We start from the raw sequence: 19,084 nt of genomic DNA on the forward strand, positions 1-19,084 counted from the left end.
ATTCATTCAAATGTCACTATATTTTTCTTCTAGTCATTCTCTCTCCCTCTGCAGTGGTTCTAAACCCCCCCGGTTTAGATCCACAGTTTTACCATTTTGAGAAGTATTTACTTACTTTCTGATCAGTACAACTACACCATACCAAAATATCATAAATATATATATATATATATATTTTTTATATAGTTGTATAAAATCTAATCTTTAATAAAAACCTAAGTATACAAACAACAATTTTACAGTGTTAGAGCTCCAAACTATTCCCAGAAAGAGACATAACCTCAGGCCATAACCCCTAAAAGTCAGTACTTGTCATTTTTACACTAAATACCATTTGTTAAAGTATTAAACAACCAAGATATAAAATGTAAACTAGAATGGCACTCAGTTGAACGCATACCTCCGCCAAGCCCCAACAGTCGCCTTAAATTCAATCAAGCTGCAACAAAATTTCACACACTGATAAATATCAGTCCACTAAATATGCCTTTGTTTTTTTTTATCTAGATCCATGAATTATCCCCAGGGAAAACAATGACAATCTTCACAAACGGCTTTTTCCCTGACCTATAATGAATGCCAAGTTTTATGGAAATCTGTTCATTTGTTTTGTGTGATCCTGCTTTCAAATAGACAAACAGACAGGGTAAAAGATATAAACTCCCCGCGAGACTTAATTAATGAGCTTTAGTTTCCTTCTGTTTCCTTATGTCCTTATGCTATTATAGTATTAAATGTTATAAAACTTCAGTGAATCTGATATGTCTCTGGATTATTATCCGTCTCTTGGTTACACCGAAGCCGTAATGTAATTCATTTTACACCTGACTTGAAGTAACTCCTCCAGTTGTAATAATTGGGTTTAAAGTAGATTCACTTCATCAGGCAGATTCATCATCACACCATCATACATATTTAAACAGCCCAAGATTACAGAGCATTTTCAAAGCTGTCATCGGCGTGGGTCATCATCATGGATATATGAAAGGAGCAGGGACATCATGCATTCACTGACCTTTTTTTTTGCATTACTCTACCATCTGCATTTCAATGATACTCGGTTTTCTGAATTAATTGGTTCATTAGTAAAGGCAATTAGGAGAGAGGACACGGGGCCTGACTCTGATGTGCTTTTACATGTAGACATAATCAGTCAGCGGGCAGATCTGAGAGCCTCTCTTCCACATCAGACTCATCTGAAGGGCTGGTCTGAGTCTCGCTCTGTTGCGCTGGAGCTGCAAACAATCCACCTTTAATTATAGGGAAAAAGCTTGTCAGTGGAAATAAAGTGACTTTTAGTTGCTATTTGTAGAAAATATGTCAAAGCCACAACTCTGAAACCTAACATAGGTCTCTGAATATGAGCTCTACTGTAACCTCTGCCTGGCTGTGGAGAGATTTAAGTGTAGTGTATTTACTGAACTACTTAGGCTTAATAGTTGAGGGAGATTTAGAAAATGTGTATGTATAAATATGTAATTTTCCCTAATGAGATTAAGGTTAACAGTCTTGGGTTTTGGTTCCTGTTTTTGCTACTACCTTTGGCTTGCCTTTGGTTTTTGCTACTACCTTTGGCTTCCAAAAAAGAAAAAAAAGTTTTTTTATATATAATATGACACAAATTTTCAGAGGCTATGTTTTTTTGCAACATAATATTAGATAAAGGGGAGTTCCACACACATTTTCCACATGGAGGGAGTTTTGTTTTACTGTAAAAGTGTGGATGGATTACCAAACAGTGACATGTTCCTTTTTTGAAAGTCACAGAGGTCAGTCAATAGTATGAAAAAGGAACCACAAAAAGAAGGAAAACAACCATGACAAACAAATTAACTGAAAATAGGAGCAAAATAACCACAAAATGATGCAAAACAACCCAAAGAGAGTTAAAAAATGACTAAAAAGTAGGATATAAATAACCACAAAAGGCCACACAGAGTTAAGAAATTACCAAGAACTAGGATATAGATAACCACTAAATGCAAAACAACCAAAAACGGAAGTAAAATGAAGACACAAAGAAAGAGATGCAATGAAGACACAGCCAAATGACCGCAAAGCAAACAGACACATAAACAAATAGAAACCATGTGTATAGGGGGATGGAGGCCCATTAACTGTCTATGCCCAGGGGCCCATCTTAATTCTTCCATGTGTATGTATTTCTGAAACCTTTGTGTTTATTCATATATTATTGTTTGGCTTTTAAAACAAAGAGCCTTGTTCAAAGTGGTGGGCTATTGTATCCAACTGCACTCTGACATCATTGGAAATAGCTTCTTAATGTTGTTTCCACGTGACGAAATGTATTGTGATGATTTTATTATCGCTGTTGTTTTGTTTCTCATTGTTATTTCATGAACTATAGTCTTTTATTATTTATTATTGCGTCCCTGCTCAGGACGGGTCCGCCTGCGGGACCCAGAATCCTCTGCGCCGAGGCAAGATGGAAGAGCCCAGCAGCTGCGGGAAAACAATGTTTTGGCTTTAGATGTTGAAACGTGGAGCTGAGGGCGAACCAGGCGAGCCACGACCACGGGCCATGCTCCCGCGCCGGTAAGACTAACACACAAAGCCGGGGTTTGGGGACAGAAGCGGCCGCTGGGTCGGTGGAACTCCTCGTACGGGACAGACAACAAAGCGCAGCGCTAGTTAGCTGCTAAGTTAGCCCGCCGCGGCTAGCCGGACGAGCATCATTGTTCGCTGGAGTTGTGCGGGCCGTTTGTTATGGGTCGTGCCCGTGTGGTCGCTCCATCACCCACAGTCGCCAACTGTCCGGCACACGAAGCCGGCAACTCGGGGAAAGCTGCGATAAGAGCCGGCACAGACCAAGTAAGACGCTCCGGTCTCTTTTGTTATTAAGCGCAAAAGCGGCGATCGTCATTTTCCTCGTTTCCCCTCAACCAGCTCTCAGGTTTTGTCCGTCTAGTCTCCTGTGTGAGGGCTTATCTGCTCCTAACGTGACTAATGTCTCCTCTCAGGCAAGGAGAGTGCAAAACTAACTTTGTCGGCGCTTTTAAGACGCGGACTTTGCGCGTGGCTCTGCCGGCTGTGTGCTCATTGTTTGCTCGCTGCTTTGCGGTGATGATCGGCGCCGCTGTTATTGCATGGCCATATTAATTATTGCCTGATCCTGCATCACAAAGAAGACGGGCCCCGCAAGAGTGGTTAGCCGGATCGTTAGCTAGGTGGCTAATTGCGATGAAGCGTTGCAGTTTTCCCACAAACCTTCTCGCGCCACGGGGCTCTGCCAGTGCAATGCTCGTCTCCTTGAAATGCACTCGAGAAAGCTGTAGGCAAACACTGCTCGTTTCGCGTGTGTAAAAGTTTGCTTTGTGTTAGCTCAGTGGGTTATTGATGCTAGCTCGCCATCAGAGCTGAAGGCATTTGGCAGCAAGGCGGACAGCTCTCATTAGCCGGTTGGGTCGTTCATGCGGTGGCTGAAACATAACTGTAGATGGCTTTTAATGCAGCCTCCAGGAAGCCGTGTTTAATCACAACCAATCACTTGCATTTAATGCGCATATTACCATGTTATATCACTCCAGTAGAGAGCACCCACTTGATTTGTGGTCACATTCGCACCACCAGCCATTCGTCTGTGTCTGTGCCCTCTCATTGGCAGATAAGCCCATGCAAATAGGATGACTGGGTCAGAGACAGGACCATCAAACAGATTAACACACAACTCCAATCCTCTCATTCCTCATCTCATGTTGTGTCTAGCGCCGCAGTCACTGTGACCTTTTCTGCCCCCGTGAAATACACCACATGCACACTGTAAGCGAACAGAGAGAATTTTGTACAGTGCAGCTCCGCCGTGTTTCTCTTGTCATTGTGCCAGACTGCAGCCCTTTGTTGACCCACAAACCGTCAGTTTTTAATCCAACTAAGCGCCCAGTTGTGAGATCAGAGGCCGTGACAATGATTCCTGAATACCAAGCTTAACAGGCGCTATAATTGTTTTCTGATGTTTATTTGTGTGAACCCTCACAGATTGATAACCTCTTCCTCGTGCCTCCTTTAAAAAGCCACCTAATGACCTGTTTCCTACTTTCCTCACAGGATGACACTTATTACCACCTCATAGTTTTCCTGCCTGCCGGCTTTCACCATGAACATCATTCAAGACAAACTAGGAAATGAATTCCTGCGCTCCAACGGGGGTATGGACTCCAATTTCGGCCCTGGCATGATTATGTTTAGCCATCTCCCGCCGGTGACCAGCTTCACCCGGCTGGCCGCCCACTCCGTCATGCAGGACCTGCCACCGCATGAAATGATCCTGAAGAAGGAGCGCGACTCACCTGACTGCAGCATGGGCACCCAGGGTGGCAGCTTCGGCTGTGCAGGAGTGGGAGACTATGTTCACTCGATGGGTATCAAGCAGGAGAAGATGTCAGAGCATGATTATCGCCTGCCGCTCTACCCTGGAGGCCATGGGAAGAGCACAGAGCTGCTGGAGGTGACAGTCAGTAACAACCAGAGCCTGCTGGTGCATGACCTCAACATGGGCAATGTGAGTACCTCTGATGGGAGATCAAATTGTGGGCTGGAGTTTGATCTATATCTGAATAAATGGCTTTGCTTACAAGTAGGTATCATTATTTAAAGTCAGATTTCTCGGCAACTGTTTCAGCAATTAATTCACCGTTTAACTTTTATTTCCAGGAAAACGATGCCAAATATTTGAGCATTTACTAGACTTCCAGTAGACTAGACTTCCACTAGACTGGCAAAACAAGACATTTGAACATGGCTGCAACAAATGATCTTTTTCTTATTAAAAATTTTCCCAATTAATTGATTATTGGCTACAACATTTTAGGAAATGGTGAAAAATCCTAAAACTAAGGGAGAAGTTTTCACATTGCTTGTTTTGTGTAACTATAGCTGTCCAAAACACCTCAAAATGTTATATCAAAGAACAGTTTAGAGACCATAAGAATGAAATTTAGCAATTTTTCCTTCCTCAAATATTTTTTGGGATGATGTAATCTCAGCTCTTATTAAAAAATCCAATGTAGACTCGAGGCAAAAAGTCATCAGAAGCTTTTACTATTTTCTTTCCTTTTAAAGACCAGATGCTGATAAAGTAATCAAGACAATTACAGTTACACCGTCTTTGGTGTTTAATAATTTTAGAATACATTCTTTCTCAGACCTTGGTCACGCATTATAATAAAGCGCAACATTAGATGATGTTAGCTAAGATCTTTTGTTCGCCATTTTTTAAAGTTTTCTGATGTTTTATAGACAAAACTTAGGAATTGACCAATCAAGAACATAAGGGGAAGCTTAAATGATGAAAAAATGGTTTGTCGCAGCTTTACAAATATTGTTCTCTCCTTTTCTGCTACTCAAATACAACTTTATGTCATACTTTCAGATAAAACAGGGAAAGAGATAATGCTAAAATCATGCGTTTACCAAAGAAGAAGTAATACAAAATATGTAATATTTTAAAGCCTGAACAGGAAGTGATAAACTAGTTGAAACTAGTTGTTGACATCATTTCTACTGATGACTTGAAATTAAAATATACAGACGAGCACCCTTCCATGTCTCCTTCCCTCCCTCTCTCCCTCCCTCCCCTCCTTCTGTTTCTCTTTCTGGGTAGAAGGATGATGTCATCAGCCTCAGCATGAATGAAAATGTCTTGGCAAGGACACAGCTGTCTTGTTTAAGCTTGCAATTCATTGCCGACATCTTTTGTGCTCATTCAAATAGAAATACACACAACCACACTCTCCCAACAATAGGCAGTCTTCAGAGGTCATCAGGGCTGTAGATAGAAGTAGGTTGAAAAACAAAGGGAAATGTAGTCTGCACTGTGCCACTTTTTTTATTTTATATTGTCTACTACGTGGCCACTTCATCACCTAAAGAAAACACAGATTTCAAAATATTCCATTAAGCTGACGCGGTTAGTATTTTTTATTTTAGAGTAGTACTGCAACTGAACAATTATTTTAATTATTGATTAATCTGAAGATAAATTCCTTAATAAGTAGATTTATTGTTTGGTCAATCAAATATCAAAGAGGGAATGGCCACAATTTTTGCGAAGTGCAAAGTGACTTCCTAAAATGTATTGTTCTGTCCAGCCAAAAATCCAAAATGTAAAGATATTCAATATAAGGTTGCTACTACGAATTATTTTTATCTATTCATCTGCAAATTTTCTAGGTTAATTCTTCAATAAAATACTGCCAAAAATGTCCATCACTGTTTCATTAAGCCCAAGTTGATTTTATAAATGTGCCTGTTTTGTCCAATCAACAGAAATATCCAAAATCCAAAAATATTAAATTGACTATTGAGTAAGCCTAAGAAAGCAGAAAATCCCTATAAATGACTCACTGATTTAGTGATTATCAAAATTGTCACAGAATAAATTGGAGAGCTACATTGATTAAATAAGCCCTGCAGCATGTTTTATTCATCTCCTGCTGATTCTGTGTGTTCTATATGTATCAGTTTTTTTTTTTTTTACTTCATCCTGTTTTTACCCTAAAATTTAGGTCTTTTTTTAAGAGCAGGTGCACCAGTATTTGTCTCGCCATTCTCCGTATGGAAATTAGCAGCAGAGTGTTAGCTGAGGGAGAGATGGCAGAGCAGGAAGCTAAACTGAAAGAATAAAAGGAAGATCAAGAGGCTATTTTCCTTTTTCCCGAATTAACAGATGTTTGCGAAGAGTTTTAGTGAGCAGTTATTTATTTTGAATGTTTAGTTTAGAATATGAGGTGAGCAGCTTGTATGTTTCTTTTGTTCGAATAAGCAAGGCTCTCTGAGTAAATTACAGGCTGCTTCTCCATAGAGGAGCAATAAATTTCAGGCTTTGTTATTCCGCCCACTAGAACCACATCTCGCACGATGAGTCTCCAACCAACAAACATTGTCCAAGTGTTTTCTTCCCTTTTTGTTTGTTTGTTTGCGTGAGCAGCAAACATGGACTTGTTTGTGATAGTTTTTGACTTAAGGTCCTTAACCTTCAGTCAAGTGATTTCCTTGTCGTGGCCTGCTCTCACGGCCCTCTCCCTCTCCCTTTGTCATCCTCACAGCTGCCGAGTCAGTTAGGAAAGGAGCCCGCTGGGAGAAAAGGTCGAAGGTCAAACGGTGACGGACAGGAGGGTAAACCAAGAAAGAAGAGAAGCGAGGCAAAGGTTTGTTCATTTCTATATCTGTGGGTGAAGTTTAGCATATATCCCTACCAAAGCCACTCATGTACATCGGCATTTACACAGTGGTTAGATCTCAAAATAAATGGTAATCCATTCTTGTTCTTTTTTGTCAATAACATCAGGGAATTCACTTTATATGTATTCATTTATAATTTCTGTATAGGTAAAAATGTTTGCTTTTGTCTATTGAGGTCTAAAAACAATGTGGACAGCACTATATACATGACCTGGAGAGCAGAGCGTTGTTGGTCACAATCAAGGTTACAATGACCTCATGTCCGTCTTGTTCTTGAACATGATCTCTAAGGAACGCCCTGAGGGAATCTCTTCAGATTTGGCAAAAACTTGGATTCCAGAGGGATTCACTTGAGAAAGACTGACTGAATCTGACCCCTCTCTTTCTCCTGTATCATTCTACAACAGTCAATGATGCTGGATGGAGATGGAGGCAGCCTGTCACCAGGAAACAAGCCTCACATCTGTGAGCACTGCGCTGCATCGTTCAGAAGCTCCTATCACCTACGCAGACATGTCCTCATTCACACTGGTATGTTTCTGTGCTTCTTTCCTCCACTACCACCATCATCATAGTTTCTCTCTGTCATGTTCCCTCTTATTTTTTTAATATTTTTAGCTCAAGGAAGAAAATGTTGATGTCATCAGTTAGAAACGTAATGTCGCATTACAGTTCAAGTTTTTACAACACTAGCTTACCCTTAGTTTTTTTGTGTACCTTACAAGCAAACAGTGAAAAAGCAGTATCTCAGTGGCTTGTCCACAACCAAGTTTTGTCCTCGAAGGCAGTTTTCAGCACTGTTTTGTTTATTTTTCCACATATTTTTAGTCTTGTGGTCACAGATATGAACAGACCAGGTGTGGGTCAGCCCCTTGAACATATACGACATTATTTAAACCAAACGAGAAGACAAAACACAGCTTTTTTTTCTTTTTTTGTTCTCAGAGTAACGCAGGATAAAAACAATGTAAGCTGCAAACTTTAAAAGCTAAGTCTTAAAAAGTCTGTGATGACTGTGATGGAAACTGAGGTCAGTGTGACATTGAACAAGCACAACTTATTTCTGTTTGGTGCGTCAATGCTCTCAGCTCCAGGACTGAATGTTGGCAACGTTGACTAAACTGCTCTTGAACCAGATAGTTTGTCCTCTTCTGCATCCTGTTCTGTGCGACTGACTCTTTGGCTGGAGAAACGTTCTGCATATGCTATAATGGTAGAACTAAACTATGATCAGGAGACACACTTTTTACCTCCCTGTGTGGAAGAGTCATGTTTTCATACTGCAGATTAAAATGGAGGCATTAAGATGTGAGTTTTAAGGGTAAAACATGTCAGTAGGGACAGGAGGTGAGTGTGGGGCGGCTGCTTTACAGATGCGCTGGACTGTATCTGGTCAGAGGAGTGAAAACTGTATTTTGAGAGTGTATGAAAATGAAAAATATCTTTTGAGAAGTTGATGCACTGACCTGATTGATGACTACTCAGTTGTATTATAATGAACTATTATGTCCCTAACTGTAACCCTAAATACTTCCTTCTTCTGACTCACTACAGGACTGATGTCCTAATTTTAGAATCGATCTTATGTTGTTTTTGTTTTACAGTGGAAACCACTGTAGTGATCACAGATGTATAATCCATATAACTGCATCAAACAGTTTGGGACAGAATCGTTCCTTTACAGATGCTGTTTAAATAATTCGGTTATAGTGATCAGGTAATCGGCTTACAGTGTTCATTTTGGGTCTTTTCATACATAAACCGTTACAGTTTTTATCAGCTCTGTCAGTAATTTACTGCTCCTCTCTGTATCATTCGTGCTGCGCACAGCCAACCGATTTTAGCCACACCGGTTGCACCCTGCTATCTCCCCAGGCTCTCCATATATTGTCTAAGTTAAAAAATTCTGTTGTTTTTACCCAGTCTGATTTTACACGTGTCCGATGACACTGTTTGTGTGTGTGAGAGTGCGTGTGTCGGTGTGTGTGTGTTTGTGTTAGCATGCGAGAGAGAGGGAGAGGGGGGACGCGAGAGAGGACGAGTGAGCTGGACCTGCTGATCAATGCGCGTGCAGCAATGAAGAAAGATTTGACTCATTAAAGAAAAGTATTGATCATTATGTGATGAGAAGTGAGCAGCCGAGCCTGTGTGTGGGCATACACGAGTGCGCACGTTATTGGCAAACATACGAACACTTCTATCGTCATTAAATTCAGATATGTGACAAAAAAGTTTCTCTAAATTCAGACTATGATGCTGTGTACATAGATTCAAGTTTTCTTTCACAAGTCTTGGTTGTATAAAGACAGTCTTACAAACACCTGTGAAATGCAATGCAATCCATTGCATACGCCTCACAACACATGTTCCATTCCAAGTGTGTGTTTATTGTAGGTTTAACTGTGTATTGCTTTGGTTTGTGCTACGGTGTGCAGGTGCTTGTTGTTCTGGTCCTGGCTCCTCACAGAAGGGTATTGACCATCAAAGCGAGACCAGATTGTAACTGTATGAATCTCTGTGGTTTTATTTCAGGTGAAAGACCCTTTAGATGCAACCAGTGCAACATGAGTTTTATTCAGAAGTATCTTCTCCAGCGACATGAGAAAATCCACAGTGGTAAGTATCAAACGACAACTGCTCAAACCAACAGACAGTCTGATGCAACCCGTGAGTCATTGTGTTTGCAGTAAACTGGAAGATAAACTAACCCAGATCTGTGCTGCTTTTTTGTGGCAGGAGAGAAGCCATTCAGCTGTGACCAGTGCAACATGCGATTCATTCAGAAGTACCACATGGAGAGGCACAAGAGGACACATAGCGGAGAGAAGCCGTACAGATGTGAGACCTGCCAACAGGTAAATTAACTTAGTATGCCCTCCACCGTTGCTACTTATCTAAAGCAATACTTTACAGCAAATGAAAAAAACTGTAAAACTTAATACTGTATGTCATTACTTTAAAATTTCGTTTTGTTCTCTTCAGTATTTTTCTAGGACAGACCGACTGCTTAAGCACAAGCGAACCTGTGGAGAAGCCATAAAGAAGGGGCTGGATCCCGGGATGATGGACCTGGGTTGTGTTGACATGGGCCATGGCAGCTATGGAATCACTCAGGGAAATGTTGGGAGTACTGGCAGAAAGAGGGGGAAGTCTAAAAATTGTGGAGAGGGAGGGGAGCGCAGAAAGAAGAAGGGGGATGCAGGAGGGGGCAGAGTACCGCACATTCACGGTCCAGCGTCTGGAGGCTACAGCATCCATGATTACTCTATGGAGAATCAGACAGTATCTTCCTCTACCGAGCCGGGGCCCAGCATGCAGCAGAGCCACCATGGCCGAGCTCCAAAGATGGCGTTCAAGAGGGCCAATCGCAAGAGTCCGGCCAAAGCAAGCCCGTTGGAGCAGAGTGTGGGCATGGATGGACTTGGCCTCATGCAGGGTAATGGAGCCAAAGTTGGCACCAGCAGCAACTACGACGACGCCATGCAGTTTCTGAAGAAGAGACGCTACCTTCACGCAGCAAACAATGCAAACCCATCAGGGCCTGTGGTGACTGGAGTAACCAGCAGTGAGTACGACGTCGGCGTTGGTCACTTGTCTTCCCAGCCATCTGTAGTACAAGGCGTCATTTCCAGTGTAATGGACAGTGACTTGCCACTGAGTCTCGACAAGTCAGGGATCCCTGATGAGGTGCTGCAGAGCCTCCTTGACCACTACTCCCAGAAACATGATGGCTCGCACCACGACGTTCACTTTGACATCAGTGACCAGCACGTGGACCTTAACTCCGTCTCAGCTGACAGTCCTGACATCGGCCACAGCACAGACACCTCCAGCCCGTGTGGAGACAAGAACGTCATGATGCACGAGTACTCTCGCTTCCTGCTGCAGGCTTTGGAGCGCACCAGCCACACCACCAGCTTCCCTCTGGGCCCCGGGCCTCCCCCCTCAGGACCGTTCACCAATTCCCACCCAGGCAACCCCCTCTACGCTGACAAGAACATCTACACTACGTCCCCGCTGGAGTGTGGGTTTGGCCAGCCGGTGGCCTCGCCTTCGCTGCCCTCATCTGTGCCAAAATCTCACTTTGCGATGCTGACGGGCTCCTCGCCACAGCACAGCTTCCACCTGAGCGGCCTGGAGCCCCCACACCAGCAGCTCACCCCGTCTCAGGAGCTCACCGACCAGATGGAGAAGCAGCACTCCTCCACTCCCCCCTCCTCCTACCAGATCAGCCCATCTGACCTGAGCAGCGAGAAAAACCACCCGCCAGTCAAGAATGGCACGGCAGTCTTCCCTCTGGCCCCCTCGCAGAATCTGGCCCCTCTGGACTCCTCAAAGCCTTCCTACCAGATTGAAAACTTTGCCCAGGCCTTTGGCTCCCAGTTCAAGTCAGATGGCCGCGGCTTGTCTTATGGCACTGACTCTGGCGGGGAGGTGGATCACAGGATACGGACGCCTGTGTCTGAATTCTCAGGGTATACTAGTTTGTTATCTGATGTCAATGAGCCAGTAAGTACAGGTTCCAAAACTCCAACAAGCCAAAGCTACAGATGAGAGCCTGATAGGGAGAGAACACACTGTCGTTAAAGCTGATGTTCTTATTTTAGCTTTTTAGTGCTCCTATTTTATTATTATTATTATTATTATTATTATTGTTATTATTATTTTTTTAAGTCTTTATTTTAATTATACTGATGCTCTGTTTTTGTGCCCACTCCTCCCCACAAAAAGCCTGCAAGGCTTCTTGCAACTGCATTAAAAAAAAAAAAGTTTCTGTTATTTTTAAGTTAAATATGTATTGACTGTTTATTATCGTCATTTTAGGGACATTAGGTCTAGTCATTATTCATGAACTGAAAGTACTGTTTGTTTGTTTTTAGGTAAGAGAAGTAGTAGCGCCGGTCGTATTTCTTTTCCAACGAGCTGAAGTGTTTGAGCAATCAACTTTACAACTGTAAAAAAATAACAATGGAAATAATGGCAGGGAATAGCCCAGAATCGAAATAGCAAAAAGAAACATAGAAGTTGTTGTCTGTTACAAGGTTAAAAGTATTACTCAGGAAAAAAGTGGAAATGGAGAAGCCTACGAGGTGCAGTGAGCGCGGTTTTCAGAAGTGTGAGGATTTTTCTTATGTTTTGTTACTTGTTGAATGAGTGTGACATAAACCGACTGCTGCCAGCTCACTTGAACACTGAAACACTTTCTACTTGGCTATATAGAGATTATGGTACTTTCATGTCAATGTGAAACTCATGTTTTCTTCAATAAGGGCCATATATATATATATATCTATATATATATATATATATATTTATAAGAATATATATTAATGTAAAATAACAGATTTAATCATTCTGGGGAGCTGCCAGTTGAAGTACTGGGAGAACGAGGGTCGGTTCAGGGGGTAAATGTTGTCCGTGGTATATTTTTGGAGAACAAAAATGATGTCGGGCTTTTCTTTGGCCAATAGAGGTTGCTGTTGGACAGTGATAGAACGGCCTTCCCTTTTTCCTGCCCTCCTCTTCCTCAGTTATTTTATTTCTTAAGAAAAAAATATCCAATTAGCACTTTGAGCCGTTTTCGTACATCGAGTACATTGCCCCGTCGGATGGAGGAAGCTCAAACGTCAGGAATGGACTGGCTTTTTGACTGAGACTTATTGTTTCTGTATATGCAGATGGAGGTTGAACATATTGTGGGTGGATGATAGGGATACCCTTTGTTTGGGTAGCATGGGTGGGGTGGGGGTGGGGGGGTCGATATGTGAAAGTGGGATTTTTCATTAACATTTTCTCCTTTTAGGGATTAGTGAGGGAGGTAGGGGCTTTTAAAAATACGGTGACATTTAATCGGGACAATGTAAATGTAATTCAAACCCCTAGTTTTAGTTTGACTTGTTACCCAACTTAGCAGCTTTGCTTTCGTAATTGAATTTTTTGACAAAATGTGTTAGTGATCAAGTATGTCTTCAGCTATTACTGAGGCAGCCATATGCAGTATGAGCAGTAAAAAAAGATGGCTGACGAAAAATTTGTATGCATTTAGACTTTTCACATGTGCTGGCAGCACCATGCATATTTGTCCCCAGTAGAATTAATTGGGTGCCTATATCTGAGAAGAACAGGTGCAAGATATTGTCTAGTAAAATGTTAGATGTAACTTCTTGCTGATTTCTAAATGTATTTATGCTGTACGTCTTTTATTTCTTCGTAAAGACGACAATAATCGCGCTGTCTTCCATAGCTAGTGCTGGAAATGATATCACTCTGCTGAATGACTCTTCAGACCCCTTTACACCCCAATGGCCTGTTTTAAGCAATCATTAAACATGGTGCGAATGCAATGCTGTAATATCTTAAAATAGTGTGATGCCATGTCGAACGGTTGAGGCGTAAAGCAAGAAATCGCCTCACATATACCTCATATCACAATAAAGCAGGGACAGAGGAGTGAAGGATTGATGCAAGTAGCAGAGATGCTGTTTTATGTGTTTTTAAAAAAAAGTCTCTGTGTGACTATTTTTGTGAACATGACATTTATGTGACCCATTAAGACAACGTCGCCTCAGGGTTTCTGTAAATGTCTCATGCCAACCAGTGTTCAGTCTCTTCAGTTGGACCTCCTCTCCCCTCCACATCGTATTTGCCATATTGTTTCAATATGCTTTTTGTTTACAAAAAAATGTACAAAACACTACATCTTGCTGTACTTAATTCTGACCCCTGTATACATTTTATTTTACTATCTTTCTTTCCCTTTTAACATTTTTTTTATCACCGCCAAATTTTGTAGCTGATATCTTCCATTCTTATGTTGTTTCAGGTTCTTGTGACTCGTTTCACAAGACTGTACTTGTCCAATGAATTTAAAATTGATTAGGGAGAAAACAATAAAAAAAACGTATCAACAAGTCTTTGTAGTAAGTGGTGTTAAACATGTTTTAGTAAAATGTATTTTGTCTTTACAGTAGATGAAATGTATACTTTCCTATCAGACAAGTTGATTGGGCTATTGTTAAAGACTGAACATCTGACCCTGCACAATAATGTGTTGGTGAAGCTTAATATAGCTGTATTTATTTTCACCACTGGGTGGTGATCATGTCTTCTTAAAGAAGAAAGACATTATCCTTTTGGCTGTGGCCTCTGTGATTTAGTTATCTATCTATTAGTTAGGTGTTAACCTAATGGAGTTAAATATGATTTGTTATATTAGTGCTGTTCAGCTCTGTCTCTACATTTTGTAGATGTTTATATGTTAAACTTAATTGAGTTTCTTTTTCAGGCCTGCTTTAATATAAGTATTTGGGCTCAGTAGCTCAAGTCTTTCTTTTATTTATATATATATATATATATATATATATAGCCAGATGGCTCAAACCTACTACTATAAGACCATACAACACAACATAAAACACTGATCTGATACCTGATGTTGCAACACAAATACTAACGACCTTCCCCTCTCCCATGTTTAAAAAATAGTTATTGTTCCTTTCCCTTTCTTGGTTTTCTTGACCACCCACAGTATATTTTTCTTTTCTTCAATAATTTCTTTCAAATGTTACTCTAAAAATGAAGTGAAGTTTCGTAAACAATACCAATTGGTTCCACGTTGATCTTACTGTATGTACTAAATCGTTTTATTTAGTGATTTACTGTTTTCAATTTGGATCTCAACAGAGAGGATTTGAATTATTTTTATTCCATTTTCTTCCATGCTAATTTCTAAGAGCTTCCTATCATGAACTGGATTTTTACTCCACCAATTCACTTTCAACTTCTCTTACCAAAAATATCAATCAATATAAAGCAAAAAATACCCACATGTCTCTATTTTGTTCTCTACTCGACATAACAATGTCTCAATCACAAATGATGTTCCACTTAAATTTAACCTTTAACTGGTGATCTGACATCCTCTCATTTTCTTCTCTGTTACTGCAAGGGTAATTAAACTTGCTTCCTGAAATCAAAAAAAGAGAAGCGGTCCATCTTCCCGTCACTGCAGAAGGAAACCTACATGCCGTGAGGTCACAGACATGACTTGCAAACTCTTTATGCACTTCGTGTACATAAGCTCACACCCAAAAAGCTGTATGATTCATTGCCAATCCCATTTATCTGTTAATGAATGACTGCATTTTGTTGGTCATGGTAATGTAATGTGGCCAAAGTTTCTGATATGTTCTGTTGATTTTCTTGTGTAAATAATCTTTTGTAAGGGCGCGACCAGTAAGGGTTGTCACGAAATTTTATCAAGTGACCAATATATACAGTATATTCATATATGACCTGAATGTCAAAGGTCAGAGGGGGTTTGGGTAGAACACCCCACAACAGACACTGAGTCCAGGCCTGACCAACAGTTAGTTAGTTAGTGAGCTTTCTGTCCCTCAGTGTCTGTGTTGCGGGCCTGTTGACAGAGTAGACGTGAGTGACTTCCATGATGTTATCTTCACAGCTGTGAAGAGGTTGTGTACACAGTGATAGTGAATGGGGATCAACAGCAATAAAAGAGACAGAGGACCTCTGATGATGCTTTAATATGGGTCACACCTAAAGAGGAAAGAAAACAGTTAATACGTGTGGTTTCGAGTGAACTGTTAATTTAGTAAACCCTCACTTTTCATCAGTAGTACCATTATTACACAAATTAAGATAAAAACTTGACTTACATTTTCCTGGTGTAGTGTAGTTCAGAGTAGTGCATTTACTCTTTGGTCCAAGGAGTTTCATTTTATGGAAGAGCTGAGAATAGATAATCCTACAACAACAGAAGAATCTAAACCGTGGGTTTATATGATAACAACAATGACAAGACTTCTTCCCAGAATACTCTACTAGAAATATGACACCACTGGAATTAATGCTGTCAGTTGTCAGGCGGAAAATCAACACACGGTACTAAAACCTGTTGCAATATCTCAGAGTATTTGCATGAGATAACAGTGAGGTCACAAAGGTGTATTTATCAATACACTGCTGCACTATATATACACTACCGTTCAAAAGTTTGGGGTCACTTAGAAATTTCCTTATTTGTCAAAGAGAAGCTATAAAACTGGCCTTCCTTTGAGCTAGTTGAGTATCTGGAGCATCACATTTGTGGGTTCGATTATACTCTCAAAATGTCCGGAAAAAGAGAACTTTCATGTGAAACTCGCCAGTCTATACTTGTTCTTAGAAATGAAGGCTATTCCATGCGAGAAATTGCGAAGAAACTGAAAATTTCCTACAACAGTGTGTACTACTCCCTTCAGAGAACAGCACAAACGGGCTCTAACCAGAGTAGAAAGAGAAGTGGGAGGCCCCGGTGCACAACTCAGCAAGAAGACAAGTATATTAGAGTCTCTAGTTTGAGAAATAGACGCCTCACAGGTCCTCAACTGGCAGCTTCTTTAAATGGTACCCGCAAAACGCCAGTGTCAACGTCTACAGTGAAGAGGCGACTCCGGGATGCTGGCCTTCTAGGCAGAGTGGCAAAGAAAAGCCATATCTGAGACTGGCCAATAAAAAGAAAAGATTGATATGGGCAAAATAACACAGACATTGGACAGAGGAAGATTGGAAAAAGTGTTATGGACAGACGAATCAAAGTTTGAGGTGTTTGGATCACACAGAAGAACATTTGTGAGACGCAGAACAGGTGAAAAGATGCTGGAAGAGTGCCTGACGCCATCTGTCAAGCATGGTGGAGGTAATGTGATGGTCTGGGGCTGCTTTGGTGCTGGTAAAGTGGGAGATTTGTACAAGGTAAAGGGATTTTAAACAAGGAAGGCTATCACTCCATTTTGCAATGCCATGCCATACCCTGTGGACAGCACTTGAGCGTGGGGTGAAATTTCTACAGATTACCTCAACAAATTAACAGCTAGAATGCCAAAGGTCTGCAATGCTGTAATTGCTGCAAATGGAGCATTCTTTGACGAAAGCAAAGTTTGAAGAACAAAATGAATATTTCAAATAAAAATCATTATTTCTAACCTTGTCAATGTCTTGACTATATTTTCTATTCATTTTGCAACTCATCTGATAAATAAAAGTGTGAGTTTTCATGGAAAACACGAAATTGTCTGGGTGACCCCAAACATTTGAACGGTAGTGTATATATTTGTATTTCCGATATACATGAAAGGTTACAGTAAGAAATGAACCATCAGTTCAGATGAAGTCCACTCCTTAGTTAAACAATATTGCAACCTGTTATTCATTATTCAAGGAACTGGGCATTACTTCCTTGCTAACTGGTCAAGAGCTGTAACATTACATTTCAACATACATAAAAATTATAATTATTGAGGTGAGTAGCAGTTTTTTTTACAATCCACTGTAACAAAAAAAAAGTCTTACAGTGTTTTTGAAAATATTGCGAAGCTCATGAAGAAATCAAAAGAAAATATGTGAGATTTGTCAGTTAAGAAAACCGTCACAACTGTTTGTTGATGTCGATATATCAGAGGTTTTAGTTTTGTGATTGTAAGGACGTTATTAATCAAGTACTTTCGACAGTTCCCGACAATAGTCGCCTTTTTAAATGTACATACAGTGTGTTTGAAGTGGGAGTTGTCAACATGACACAATGCCTTATCCACTAATTTAGAAACTGTACCATTAGTCAATCATTTGTCAGAGCTCCATTAGAAAAAAAAAAAAAATACTTCTTTGATAAGAAGAGGGAAAATGTTGTCGTAATGACCCAATGATCGTAATCAGGCTGTCCTAGTTAGGAGACGTTCTGTGGACCCTCACCTGAGTCCTTTCAAAATTCATGATGCCACAGAGGTTTGGGCATCTTTTGATTTCCATCTTTACTGCTCATCTTGTCTCTTTGTTGATGCCCGCTTTCCAGTGCGTCATCCATAATTAAACAAATATGAAAACTCAGGGTCAGTCGTGTGGTAAAACTTTCACAATGCATTCATTTAACCCAGTTGCAAGGAAAAGATGCCTCCTGGAAAATAGTCCCTGACTGTAAATATTTATTCATCTATTTCCTTTATTGGAGTTTTCTAAAAGTAAAAAAAAAACTCTAAAACAGTCACACAAAAGAGACAAATGTGTGGTATGAGCGACATTCATGTATGATAACTTGAATCATCCGTTACTCTTCTTACAATGAAGCAGGTGGTGTTTCTGTGACGATATGACAAGTTAAAAAAGATATTAGCTCCAATGTAAAAAGGTCAAACCAGGATCTTTGACTAAAGTCACCTAAGTTAACATAATTGAATAATAAGTTGGCACAGTAGCGTCGGTCTTGTGCAAGAGCTCCAGGTGGAGGGGCAATTACGTTTACTGATTAACTTTATGACTTTGTACTACTACTGCCCGTTAACGTGTACAGGCTGCCTACAGATGCTCTGTGTGACGTAAGCAGAAATTGCAAAGGAGATGAGGTCATTTCTTTTACTTCTAAAGTTACTTGGGCAGTACAGTCGAAATACACAAACACGTTAGAGGACATGATTTATTAACTATGAAAACAAAGCATTTGAACTACAAAGTCTGGAGCCTGAATACGGCCTTTCTATCGGTCTTTCCACAATCACAAACCATTTTCATAATTGTTAATAAAGCGTATGTACATACACACAACTCATCCTGGCCACTTTCTGAGTTGCAAAAATGCTACAGTCACTGTGTGAACAAATGCATTCACAAAGGAAATCCTTAAATAACCTGAGCAGTTGACTGCTGAAATGGATTTAATTCTATTTTTGCTTATGCTATGCATATGTTTTTTTTTTATCTACTGCTAAAGTGAAAACCTCCAAAAATACAAAAACATTAATATTTTACTCATTTCATGGCCACATTTGACTTTAAACATTTAAGTCAAATTATATTTATACAGCCCAATATGATACGGATAAAGAAACAC

General features: G+C 40.5%; 1 protein-coding gene across 2 annotated transcripts; it reads left to right on the forward strand.

Annotated features, from left to right (window-relative positions):
- The first annotated feature begins 2,422 nt into the window (after positions 1 to 2,422).
- On the forward strand, positions 2,423 to 14,111 carry znf281a (zinc finger protein 281a). Of its 2 annotated transcripts, none has more exons than XM_035180914.2 (7): positions 2,423 to 2,556; positions 4,066 to 4,519; positions 7,065 to 7,166; positions 7,608 to 7,731; positions 9,733 to 9,816; positions 9,937 to 10,055; positions 10,183 to 14,111. In XM_035180914.2, the coding sequence occupies exons 2-7, from the start codon at positions 4,115 to 4,117 to the stop codon at positions 11,752 to 11,754; spliced, it is 2,406 nt and encodes an 801-aa protein (XP_035036805.1). In that variant the 5' UTR covers positions 2,423 to 2,556; positions 4,066 to 4,114; the 3' UTR covers positions 11,755 to 14,111. The 2 variants fall into 2 exon arrangements, with proteins under 2 accessions (XP_035036805.1, XP_035036806.1); XM_035180915.2 differs by lacking the exon at positions 2,423 to 2,556 and adding an exon at positions 2,667 to 2,832.
- Positions 14,112 to 19,084: the final 4,973 nt, after the last annotated feature.

Source organism: Hippoglossus stenolepis, chromosome 16 (assembly GCF_022539355.2).
Source record: "Hippoglossus stenolepis isolate QCI-W04-F060 chromosome 16, HSTE1.2, whole genome shotgun sequence".
Lineage (NCBI taxonomy): Eukaryota > Metazoa > Chordata > Actinopteri > Pleuronectiformes > Pleuronectidae > Hippoglossus > Hippoglossus stenolepis.